The 13,269-nt window shown below is 35.1% G+C and overlaps 1 protein-coding gene across 4 annotated transcripts in view; it reads right to left on the minus strand.

The window, feature by feature from the left end:
* TBL1XR1 (TBL1X/Y related 1) overlaps nucleotides 1-13,269 on the minus strand; it is an 81,916-nt gene that overhangs the window by 56,614 nt on the left and 12,033 nt on the right. For 2 of the 4 annotated variants that reach the window (XM_081829707.1, XM_081829714.1), the window contains exon 2: nucleotides 8,406-8,521. The exons of the other annotated variants lie outside the window; for them this stretch is intronic. Coding sequence is in view for 1 of the 2 variants with exons in the window: in XM_081829714.1 (XP_081685840.1) it covers nucleotides 8,406-8,442 (37 nt within the window). In the remaining variant the exon portion in view is untranslated. The remainder of the gene's footprint in view (nucleotides 1-8,405; nucleotides 8,522-13,269) is intronic. 4 annotated transcript variants of the gene reach the window in all.

Raw genomic sequence — 13,269 nt, forward strand, 5'->3', positions numbered from 1 at the left:
TCCTACTGGCTACTATTTTGGTGAGAATTTTTGCATCCATGTTCATCAGGGATATTGGTCTGTAATTCTCCTTTTTGATGGGGTCTTTGTCTGGTTTTGGGATCAAGGTAATGGTGGCCTCATAGAACAAGTTTGGAAGTTTTCCTTCCATTTCTATTTTTTGGAACAGTTTCAGAAGAACAGTTATTAATTCTTCTTTAAATGTTTAGTAGAATTCCCCTGGGAAGCCATCTGGCCCTGGGCTTTTGTTTGTTGGGAGATTTTTGATGACTGCTTCAATTTCCTTAGTGGTTATAGGTCTGTTCAGGTTTTCTATTTCTTCCTGATTCAGTTTTGGTAGTTGATACATCTCTAGGAATGCATCCATTCCTTCCAGGTTATCTAATTTGCTGGCATAGAGTTGCTTATAATATGTTCTTATAATTTTATTTCTTTGGTGTTGGTTGTGATCTCTCCTCTTTCATCATTCACGATTTTATTTATTTGGGTCATTTTTCTTTTTGATAGGTCTGGCAGGGGTTTATCAATCTTATTAATTCTTTCAAAGAAACAGCTCCTAGTTTCGTTGATCTGTTCTACTGTTCTTTTGGTTTCTATTTCATTGATTTCTGCTCTGATCTTTACTATTTCTCTTCTCCTGCTGGGTTTAGGCTTTATTTGCTGTTCTTTCTCCAGCTCCTTTAGGTGTAGGGTTAGGTTGTGTATTTGAGAACTTGTTTCTTGAGAAAGGCTTGTATTGCTATATAGTTTCCTCTTAGGACTGCCTTTGCTGCATCCCAAAGATTTTGAACAGTTGTGTTTTCATTTTCATTTGTTTCCATGAATTTTTTTAATTCTTCTTTAAATTTCCTGGTTGACCCATTCATTCTTTAATAGGATGCTCTTTGGCCACCATGTATTTGAGTTCTTTCTGACTTTCCTCTTGTGATTGAGTTCTAGTTTCAAAGCATTGGGGTCTGAAAATATGCAGGGAATGATCCCACTCTTTTGGTACCGGTTGAGACTGATTTGTGACCTAGGATGTGATCTATTCTGGAGAATGTTCCATGGGCACTAGAGAAGAATGTGTTTTCTGTTGCTTTGGGATGGAATGTTCTGAATATATCTGTGAAGTCCATTTGGTCCAGTGTGTCATTTAAAGTCTTAATTTCCTTGTTGATCTTTTGCTTAGATGATCTGTCCATTTCAGGGAGGTGGGTGTTAAAGTCCCTTACTATTATTATATTGTTCTTGATGTGTTTCTTTGCTTTTGTTATTAATTGGCTGCTCCCATGTTAGGGGCATAGATATTTACAATTGTTAGATCTTCTTGTTGGATTGACCTTTTAAGTAGGATATAGTGCCCTTCCTCATCTCTTAACTATAGTTTTTGGTTTAAAATCTAATTTGTCTGATATAAGGATTGCCACCCCAGCTTTCTTTTGATGTCCATTAGCATGGTAAATAGTTTTCCACCCCCTCACTTTCAATTTGCAGGTGTTTTTGCGTCTAAAATGAGTCTCTTGCAGACAGCATATCAATGGGTCTTGTTTTTTTTATCCAATCTGATACCCTGTGTCTTTTGATTGGGGCATTTAGCCCATTCACATTCAGGGTAACTATTGAAAGATAGGAATTTAGTGTCATTGTATTGCCTTTAAGGGGACTGTTACTGTATATTGTCTGTGTTCCTTTCTTGTCTGTTACTTTTAGGCTCTCTCTTTGCTTAGGGGGCCCCTTTCAATATTTCTTGTAGGGCTAGTTTCATAACACAAATGTATAGTATGTGCTCAAATAAGTAGTTTTAAAGAAACAAGATTCTAAGGCCGTGCAAGGAGAGTGAGTGTTTTTCTTCTCTGCTCTCAACCTCACTTGTTTCTTGGAAAGGGAAAGCATTTAGAGAGAAAAGAGGAAAGCATCTACACCCGTAGACAGCAACTTCAGAATCAGTTTGATTTACTCCAAAAATATTAAGAAATAAGTAGTAAAGCTCTCTTATTAGAACAGTGAAACCCCTTGATTTCCACATGGTAATCAGATATTTAACCTTTGTTTTTTTATCTCAATTATGTAACTAACCCCCCCCAACACAATTTTCTCGCACAGTTCTCTAAAACAAAGAAAGGAAAAAGAAATATTCTTTCAAAAATATATGAAGTTCTGCTTGGGCCACTGATCTCAAGAACATCTGACCTCAATTAAAATAGCTAATGTTATAATAAGAGTTACTGTTATAAGAATGTTATATACAAAATGTTATAGTGAAAACGAATACATATTAAATTAGAATAAGCATTTGAATCACTATGTTGTACAAGTGAAACTAATGTAACAATGTGTGCCAACTATACAATTTAAAAAAAGAAAAAAGAATTTGAATTGAGTTATATACATTTTTAAGACTAAAACTGTTCCCACAAGTCACATCTATTTTCACTCTACTACAAGGTGTCTCAGCATTTTATAGGTGCTCTACTCACCTAAAAGCTCAAAATGTAAGTATACAGATCAGGAGGAAAGTAGTATTTTTGGGGGTCTGCTGATATAAAATTAACTGCTAACTGATATAACCTATAAAGAATCACAGGCATTAGAGCTGAGTGGAACAAGAGAATTTTTCCCTTCCTGTTGTAGGTTGCCCAGATTAATGAAAATATCAAAGCAATTACATGTAAATAATCACTGTCTTCTTAAAAAAAAACAAAAAAAAACCAAAAACCTGATTTAAAAGACTAAAAGGGATGGCTATAGCACCAGGTATGAACATTATGGAAAACTGAACCCACTGCAATAGTGCCTATGCAACAGATGAATACAAAGCATCTGCTATTATTTCCAAAACTTCTATAGAGATTTGGATTAGGAGAGGAAGAGCAAGAAGATGAAACAAAGACCTCCACCTGTCTAGTCTGTGTCTGGTTACCTGATCAGATGTCACTGGATTATCTTATAAAAAATTTTAATCTATTCATGGCCAGCAGGTAGGAGTATGAAATTATTTCCCTTTCATCTGGTTCTGTGTTTTAAAAAAGCATTCTGCGCTGAAACTCAAGACTGCTAGAAACTAAGAAACTAAAAGAATGTTCCTTTTTTCCATTATGTAGTGGAAATGAGTTCACCTTTTTCTTGTCCCTGCTTATATTATTAGTGGTAAAGGAAACTGAGGGCAATACTTAAAGAAAAGTAGTCAGAGATAACAGCAACAAATGAGAGGATTCATTTCAAAATTGTTTTTTGTTGATATAGATCACTACTCTAAAGAAAAAATAAACACTGGATCATACAATGTGTGGTATAGACGAGATTTTTCAAACACTGGTGACTCAACACTCTGTGAATGACAACTTACGCTCATTAAAAAAAAAAAAAAATGCAAGCTACAGGACAGCAGATACTTGATCCTTGTTATTCACTACTATACTTGTGCCTGGAATATAGCCCGATTCACAAAAGGCGCTCAATTATTATTTGTTGCAAACAGTGAATAAAGCTCTTTCTTTTTTTTTTTTTTTAAAAGATTTTATTTATTTATTTGACAGAGACAGCGAGAGCAGGAACACAAGCAGGGGGAGTGGGAGAGGGAGAAGCAGGCTTCCTGCTGAGCCGGGAGCCCGATGTGGGACTCGATCCCAGGACCCTGGGATCATGACCTGAGCCGAAGGCAGTCGCTTAACCAACTGAGCCACCCAGGCGCCCCAAAGCTCTTTCTTTCTACTAGTCAGTAGTGTTTTAAAAGATGAGAAAGATAATCTTCAATGACATTCAATGTTCCTTCTCATCCATTCCTAATTTGATCTCCATTAGCTGCACAATTTTGATAACTTGTATCTCCATTTCATTTTGGCCAAACCCTGAATATGAAAAAAGAAAAAGGCCCACCACACTCATTTCTAGCCAACCAGTGGTCCTTGCTTAGTATGGTATATCAAATTCACCTTTGGCAGCTTTTTCAAAGTAATGTCATAAACTTCATGACAACCCTGAAGACTCTTAAGTTTCAGTAAGTCAGAGGTACAGCCCACGCATGTATATTTTAACAACTTTCTCAGGTCATGTAAACCATGACTTGTGCATCATGCCACAAAATTCAGAAACTTCGCTTTGAATCTTGTAACTAGAACACACATACACACATACCTCTCTTTTACTGTAAACTCCTTAAATCTTTGATCTACTCAGTTTCTAATCAAACAGGTTTTCATGGTCATCTCAAATTACTCATACTTCTCAGTATCCTTCAATCTGTCATCATACCTCCTGACCGTATCTATTTTCCCTCCATTTTGATGCAAATCTACTGATCTGACATTTCAACAACAAATGCTCTAATCGTGACACTCAGCTCAAATAGTCTTGCTAATTCCCACTCAAGCCCTGTCACTTATGTAAACCCCAAACCATAATGGTATCTAACATCATTTTGCCCCTCTGAGCCATTTGGAAATCATTTTATTATGTCTTTAACTTCCTTATCAAATTTTCCATCATGGATTTAAAAAAAAATTTAACTTCCCTCAAAGAACCCATCTCACCAAAAGCCCCTCAATCTCAGGTGACTTCACTTCTTTGGTAAAAGTTTAGCGCTTCCTTGACTTTTTGTTTACTTCAAAATCCTTATTTACTTTCTGAGGAAGTAAAAAAAAGATACAAAAGAGAAAAAAACTGTACCATAGAATCTGTTGGGTCTTCTATGATATACTACCATATAATGAGAAAAATTACTAGTCTTTCTTTAGGGAATTTAATACAGAGGCTAACAAAAACAATAGCTTTTCTCTGGTCCAATAATAAGCACCTTTAAATACAGACAAGAAAGTAAATATTCCATTTACAAGAGCAAAAAAAAACTATCAAATATTTACTAAATTTGTATGACTAAACGTAGTACTCTATTGAAAGACACAAAGATCTGAGCAAAGGAAAAGAATGGATTGGTCTTGTATTTGTGTTGCAACATGTGACCATCCACCTGAAAGGAAACAAAAGTGGGCACACGTGTTTTACAACAGACAAAATAAATTCCAGACAGATTTAATACTTGGATATTTTAAATAAATGCATGTGTGCATGTATCTATACACACACACTTCACGTACACATCTTAACACTGACACTACACGTCTAATATAGAGAGCAGAAAAAATCCTTTTAACCGAACTAGAAACTCAAAAACTATACAAGAAAAGATAGTTGTATCTGAGTACATAAAGACTTGCTAGTTTATCAAGGAAATACATATCAAAGTGGTAAGGAGTAAAATTACACTCACTAAAATTGGTAAATATTTAAAAGATCTAGAATGCCTATTTCAGACAGAAATGTGGAGAAAGGTTATTCCCCTGTATTTCAAGTGAAGATGTGAAAAAACCTTTTGAAAAACAATTTGTCAACCTCTCTTACAAGTAAGATTAGACTGAATCGTAAGAATTTGGTATTTTTTTGTTTTTGTTAAAATGGTCAGTCAACAAATACACACACCCTACAACCTAGAGAAATAAAACATAAGTTCCTAAGGATATTTATTTTAGGAACACTGTTTAGTGGGAAAAAAGGAAAAACAAAGAAATAAAGTAAATGTTCATTAAAAGAGGAGTACCAAGACTGTAGAATATATATTCATAATATTCATATATTACACAATCATTAAAAATAATAAACTGTTGGGAGGGACAAAAGGAAAGAGTTTCATCTTATGTACAAAATGTAAATAATCACATTTACACATTTAAGTATAATGTATAAAAGAAAAATGTTTGTAAAATTATTTTTGTTATTGTTAAAGTTCTACTTTTGACCTTTTGAACTTAAAACACTTTATTAATCACCGTCAAATTCAATGGGTTTTCATACTCTTTAATCTCCCCTCCTGACCATTTTCGGCATTTAAGAAGAAAATCAGAACAGTCTTTGAACTTCTAACAGTTGGCTTCCTGACTCTGCCCTCTCTCCTCTCTTGAACTGATTTTTCTTCCTGCCCTAACATATGTACAGCTGACTTCTTTTTAGCCTTCTGATATTGTCTTCTGTCCCAACTAATGATCTCAAACACTCTAAAGAATGAGAAAACCACCATCCTTCCTATTATGTGCCACTCCACACATCGCAATCTTTCCCACTCAAGGAATCCAATTCCAGTTGACTGACGCACACATCTATTTCTATAACTTTTTGGAATCTCAGAATTCAGTATTACCTGAGGCAACTTATGTCCTATACTCCCAAATTTGTTTCTCCTCTTGCCCATAACTATCACTGATTCTACCATTCACCACACATGAAACTTGATTCTACCATTCGCCACACCTGAAACTTCAGTATCATGTTGGATTAACTTCCTACCTCAGCTCTTACCTGCAACTTTAGAGAGTATGTCTCCTATTACCTGTACAGCACCACTTTCAGCAATGCCTTTCTTTCCACAGTACCTGCCACCTGTATTACTACATTAGCCTCAGTCTCCTAGGTCTCTTCCTATTATCTTCTGACACCAAGGCATAAAACATAACTGATTATATCGTATATATTTACTGCTACTTAATAACTTCCACATTTCACTCCAAAGGGATTAGCCAGGCACTTAAATTCCCCATTCTATGATCTCAAAGTATCTAGCCATACAATATCTTTTGAATCTACTCTACCCATCAGGTACATATATTCAGGTCTATCATTCTAAAACCCCTGCTTTTTATTTAGCTCTTTGTTCCAACTATAAGTGCTGAAATTCTTCTATTCTTCAAATGTCATCTCCTTATGAAGCCTATTCAAATACCAACATCACAGTTGGGTTTTGGGGGTTTTTTTTCCTCTTCTGAAAACTGGGCAGTAGCAAAAGATTATCAGACTAGAAATCAGAATGCTGATGGTTTCTTTCAAATGCTACTGCTTTTGACATCTGGATATTAAATCAAGCTCCGGAGCCCCAGTTTCTTGTTCTGTAATACAGAAATAAAATTAACCTACACACCTCACAGGTAGGTAGGAATGTATGTAAGACCATTATAATTTAATGCTAATGCTGTCGTCATATCACCTCTTATTATATTTGTTTTTAATATTTAAAAGACAGTCTACACTTTACATCTAGCACCCAACACAGAGTAGCTATTCAAATGTATTTTAAAAAAAAAACTTCATGTTATAAAATATAGCACTCCCATTCCAGCATGAGAAATATAATCCATGCACAATTTATGTATACTTACAGATTAAAAAAAAAAATCCACAACCCTTCTTCCCACACGTAGGTTTTCAATAAAACTGTTGTCACATGACATTTCTGGACCTCTGATTTAGTTCACCTGAAACCCAATTAGTTATCTGGCAGGTGGGTAGGGACCCTTTAAAATGGCTGATAAATAACTAAATAGTCGAAGAACTCCAAAAACTTTACAATATGTAGTATGTAAGTGATACAAAGTATCTGTGTGAGGGGACTGTGATGGTGGTATGCTGTCCAATCCAACAAATTTATCCAGCATTCAGAGCATTAGTGCTTTAGTTTACCTTAAAATTGTGAATGTTGACATCATGGTTATTTCAGTGACATAAGACAACAGATTTAAAAAAATGACTATACAAGAAAAACATGTTAATTTTCATTAAGCTGAAAGATTTTGTTTTTTTCCTACTCTTTCACAAAAGCAAAATTAATGATGGACAGTGTTCATAAAAATTCAAAATAAAATGGAAAGGGGAGTAGAAATGACACGTTAGTCTTATAGAAACCTATAAATCATATACTATGAGAACCTGAAAGTCCTTGAGTTACCCCTGGAAACCATGTTATATCTTAGAGCACGTAATATCTTACACCAGAAAACAAGAAAACTACCTAAAATTAGTAGGGTCTTGTCTGAAGGACACAAGAACCAATGTGAACAAGCACTCACTAGCCAAAAATGGGAGAATCTGAACATCAATACAAAAATAACTCAAAAGTCTAAAACGCAAATATGCTTATTTAAATCCATGAGTTCACAGGATAAGCCACTGTTATCACAATTATGTCACACCACTGGCTAATATTTCTTGGCATGTTATTACTTCACAAAAAAACTGCTCTCCTATCTAGTATCACATCTGCTCTTAGACATCATATCCACACTCTTGTACATACCTGCAATTCATTTTTTAAATCTAAATTTAAAACTCTACAAAACCATCCGGTCCTATACTTTACCCTACTGCTGCTACAGTAAGGCTTCAGCCTTCCTAAGAGTCTAACTCTTTTAAAAATTAATGGCTGAATGCCAAGAACAAGCAGCACCAAAATGAAGTCACAAGCAACTGGGCTATATTATGGCTTAAGATAAGTATGGGTAAAAAAAAAAAAGGAGAGAATGAGTTAGACAGGAATGATGAACAGCAGTTGATGAGTATCAAATCACTGTGTGTTCATTTAAAAAAAAAAAAAAAAAGCTCACCCTGTATGTGATGTTGCTGAGTTCCATAAACAAACATCAGGCAGCATGATGTAATAGAAAGAGTCCTGGACTGAGTGAGGGGACCTCTGTTCTAGTCCAAGGCCTCAGTTCCTCATCTGTAAAATGAGGGTGCTGAATTAGATATCTGAGAGGGCTCCTCTAGTTTTAACATTGAGGGAGTCTATGGACAAATTCAAGAAGAAGCAATAAAATGTAGGACTTTTGTTAACAGTGAAGTTTAACTGTTAACATTGGAAACAGTGGGTGGGAACAGAGATGAAAACAATGTTCATAAAATTTTGAACTTCAAAGAGCAATTACTTTATAATTTTTAACTGCTAAAAAGGTTTTTACAATATACCAGCCTTAGTAGCATTATGAAATTAGTAATGAGGGACCAGATTATGACCTGAAAAACCCTATTCACCTTTGGCCAGCCAGACTGCCCAAGTAAATCTAGAAAAATACTGCAGAAACACCTTTGGGCTAACAATTACATTAAGTGATAAAGTGCCTCACAAGTGTCCCCAATTAAGTAACTGAATAAAAAGTAAAATGACAAGAAAAATGATTAGAGTAAATTAAACATTTAATTTTAACATGCAATAAAATAATTATGCCTGTGATATCCTTTTTTTGTTAATATTTTCCCTATGCGTAATTTTTTTTTTTTCTGCTTAGCTCTCAAAACAGAACCTGGCTTCTCCTCCTGACAGAGCTAATTGAAATAATTCTTTTCCCAATGACACTCAGAAACATTTAAAAAGTGTTAAGTTCTCTACACTGAAAGAAATCAAGCTTCTACTAGTAACAACAGAAAGGCTCTGGTGCCTCAAAAAATTGGTGGTTGCCTAACTGCAATTACCTAAATAACATTAATTGCTGGTCCGAGTAAATCCTTCAGGGTCTAATAAGCTGAATACTACGTTTTAAGTTCCTACATCAGCTGACATTCCACTATTTATTTATCCCTTATGCTGACGCCACAGTTCTTACCTGGCAGACTTAAAACTCCAGGGATGTAAGAACCAATAAACCTATCTCTACAATCAAGAATCTGTCAAAAATCTACTCTTTTAAAGAATGTAATCTGTACCTTTTAAAGGATGTAAAGATACAATGAAACATTCGGTGAAAAAAAAAAACTTAAAAAAAAAACCTTGTTTTTTAAAGCTTGTTTTATGCAAATTACCTAAAGTGATTATAAAATAACTTGGCATACAAGCAATTCCATTAATGATTCATTTGAGCATTTCACCTTGGCAATATATTGCCTAATAAGTTATTCAGAATCACTAATAAAATTCTCTCTGGTTGGTAGAAACAAAGGCAAAAATAAAGCAGTCTTGATGGTAATGAAATTTGTTCTTGGCTAGTCTTAAAATGGTTGTGATATCCATGTATCTTTGAGATAAAAAAAATCTGTGAAACAAAATTTTCCTTTACAATGAATTTATTTTCCATTTTAATTTAGGTATTTTGATTTACAATCCTAATGAGCTGATTAAAATACCTTACACTTAATGGTAAACAACAGAAATCAGGATGGATACGCAAAGCATACTTTAGGGCTCTATTTTGAGCATGAGCTGTTTTCAGCAATTTTCTCCATCTACCTTACCACCCCCTCCATGATTTTTTCAGAGAGACTTAAACACTTAGCTTATTTACTGACAAGAATACTATTAATGATAAAATACTATATTTTAGCCAGTATTATACAGATATAAACTAGCTCCTGCAAAAATTCAGGACTGAACTACTGTCTTGGGTAAATATTCTCCTCTAGGAAGGGTTGGCACCAAGATCAGCAGCAGCTAAAGGAGAATTTGAAATTTAAATAACTAGTTGGTATGTTGCATGAAGCCCACTGATTGTTCCTAACTAAATTTCAATTTGTAGAACATAAACACATCTGTAATTCTTTCCACCACTTATAGAAGTCATCACATGGTATAATTTGCTCAAAGACCAAAATATTTCATTTAGTTATCAATAATACAGAATCCTTGGAACAATGTAAATGGCTATACCTGGGCACAACGTAGCAGGCACAAGTGCTTTGAAAAAGTTATAGTACCTAGAAATGGCAATTCTTTTTATTACTGCAATACAACTGGAGATAAAAAAGACAAAAGACCAAAAATAAGTACAACTCAGACTATTTTGGTTACTAAGAAAATAGGAAGCCCTTATAACATCATACAATTTCATATAACTTTTTATTTTCTAAAATATATTTAATAACTGCTTAGTTTTGTTGGAAATTCCTGTTTCAGGACTGGGGAAAAAATAACTGCCAATAAAAAAGAAACTGAGTTGATCAAATTAATGGCTAAAAATCTCACATCTCATTATTACAATTTTTAATTAATAATTTGTAATTATTTTAATATTAATGTTTTACTTTTCTCTCATCCTCACCTACTTACAGTTTATTCTGATATATACATTTTAAAACTCTAGCCTATCAGAACAGATTTCCTAAGGGTAAATAAGGATAGGAAATGAATTAGTATTTTGTAAATGTTATACTTAATATGGGGTATTATATTTTAACGGCATTACACTTGCCTCTCAAAAATGTTATAAAAGAACCACAAAATTCTGGAACAATGATCATTTGCCTTTTAACCCAACAAGTCATTAACATACTATTACCATAAAATACAGATTTTTAGAAACAAATTCTAATTTAATCTGGCTAACAATTCTAGTATAAAAATTATTCACTTTCCTCTTTCGATAAATGAATACAACATACTTAAAAAAAATGTGTCCTAAGCCAAAATTCATAAATGACAACTGGCCATATTAAAAAATGGAAAGAGAATCTAATAATTGCCTCTAATAGTATTTTCAAAAACTTGTTCAAAATAAGCAACCCAAGGGATTCCATCTCACATTAATCATACTTGACTCCAAGCATACTCTAATTACGTTTGCATCCCCTCAGAATTTATGTATTATAAATGATCATAATGAGCCTTTGCTATATCACTGTGACGTAATCAAGTTATTTGTGTGGGTATGTTTTGTCTTCTCACTTTTATTGTTCATTTTTATTTCTGTATCGTTCTGCATCCTATAAAGTTCAGAGCTCAGTGTACAGGCACAAAAAATGCCACTCATAAATCTTTTATTTTCAAATTTAAAAAAGTATCAATTTTGATTATATCTACTAGTAACAACCTATTAACAAACAGGAAACTGATTTAGAAAAATACTACCTACTAGTATTTTTGTAACATTTTATTGTGAAAATTTTCATACATACAGAGAACATTTTAAAAACTGTACAGAAAGTATTCCCATGGCCACCACTAGGATTTAGAATTAACATTTCCTTCTATTTGTCTTACCATTCTCCCAACTGATCTTAACTTTTGAAGTATTTCAAAATGAGCTGCAGATCCATATACTTTCCCCATATACACTTCAGCTTCTGTTACTAATTACACTGATGTACTTAATACAGTGTTTCAAAGAAAAAATTTACATAAAATACAATGGATAGATATTAGGCTTACCACTCAATGATATACTCAAGTAACCCAAATACCTAACAGGACACAGGGTATTACCATCACCCTAAAAGTTCTCATATGCCCATTCCCACTTAATCCCTGTCCCCAACACCCATGCACCCATTTTTCTAAGCCCTGCCAACCACTTGTTTTTTAACCATTAGTTTTGCCTGCCCCACCCTGACACACAACAGGTAAATTTGCCTTTTTTTTTTTTTTTTTTAAAGATTTTATTTATTTGACAGAGAGAGACACAGCAAGAGAAGGAACACAAGCAGCAGGGGTGGGAGAGAGAGAAGCAGGCTTCCCGCCGAGCAAGGAGCCCGATGCAGGGCTCAATCCCAGGACCCTGGGACCATGACCTGAGCCGAAGGCAGACGCTTGACTGAGTCATCCAGGCGCCCTAAGTTTGCCTGTTTTTAGTACATCACAGAAACGGAATCATCATTCTGCCCCATTTTTTTTTTAAAGATTTTATTTATTTATTTATTTGAGAGAGCGAGAATGAGAGGGAGGAGGGGCAGAGGGAGAAGCAGACTCCCCACTGAGCAGGGAGCCCGACGCAGGACTCGAGCCCAGGACTCCAGGGTCATGACCTGAGCCAAAGGCAGTCGCTTAACCAACTGAGCCACCCAGGTGCCCCATTCTGCCCCAGTTTTATGTAAGGCCATGTTCACTCAGCATTCTGTTTCAGAACTTACTCCAAGTTGCTGCAGGTATCAAGACTTTGTTCCTCTCCACTGCTCAGCAGTACTGTGTTGTATGTACATAGCAGTTTATCTATTTTCTTGTTGACAGACATCTGAACTGTTTCCAGTGTAGGGGTCAGCCACATATTTGGCAGAGTTTCTACACAGAATCTGGTATTCCACCACTGTGGTTCTTTCTTTTCCGGGATTTCTTCCCTCTTCCTCCTGCTTGACTCTCATCACTCTACAGCGGCTGTGGTATTTCTCAATTTGAGCTGATTCCTCAAGCCAGTAAGACTGCAAACAAGCCAAGAGGAGCCTGCCTGAAGCAAACACCAGCAAGAGGAGAAACTCACCCAAGGGCCATTCCCTTTTAAGAAACCACTTCAAGTCCAGTTCCTACTGTTTCTGTTTGCTCTACAGTGTCCCCCATGTTTTTCCACATATTGTCCAGTGGCTGTGCTCACAATCTGTGGGATGATTTGACTAGGAGGAGCCACTGTTTCATTTTTAAAATTATAACTCCCTATTTTTCCACTTCAAAAAAAACTATAATCGACAAATCTCTTTGTGGGGTTTTTTCCCCCCCCTCCTCAAGAGCTTGACTGATGTAGTCCCTTTCGATCCAAAGAGTCAAGCTAAACCAAG

Source organism: Leptonychotes weddellii, chromosome 1 (assembly GCF_054177405.1).
Source record: "Leptonychotes weddellii isolate Sample4059 chromosome 1, ASM5417740v2, whole genome shotgun sequence".
NCBI classification, from domain to species: domain Eukaryota; kingdom Metazoa; phylum Chordata; class Mammalia; order Carnivora; family Phocidae; genus Leptonychotes; species Leptonychotes weddellii.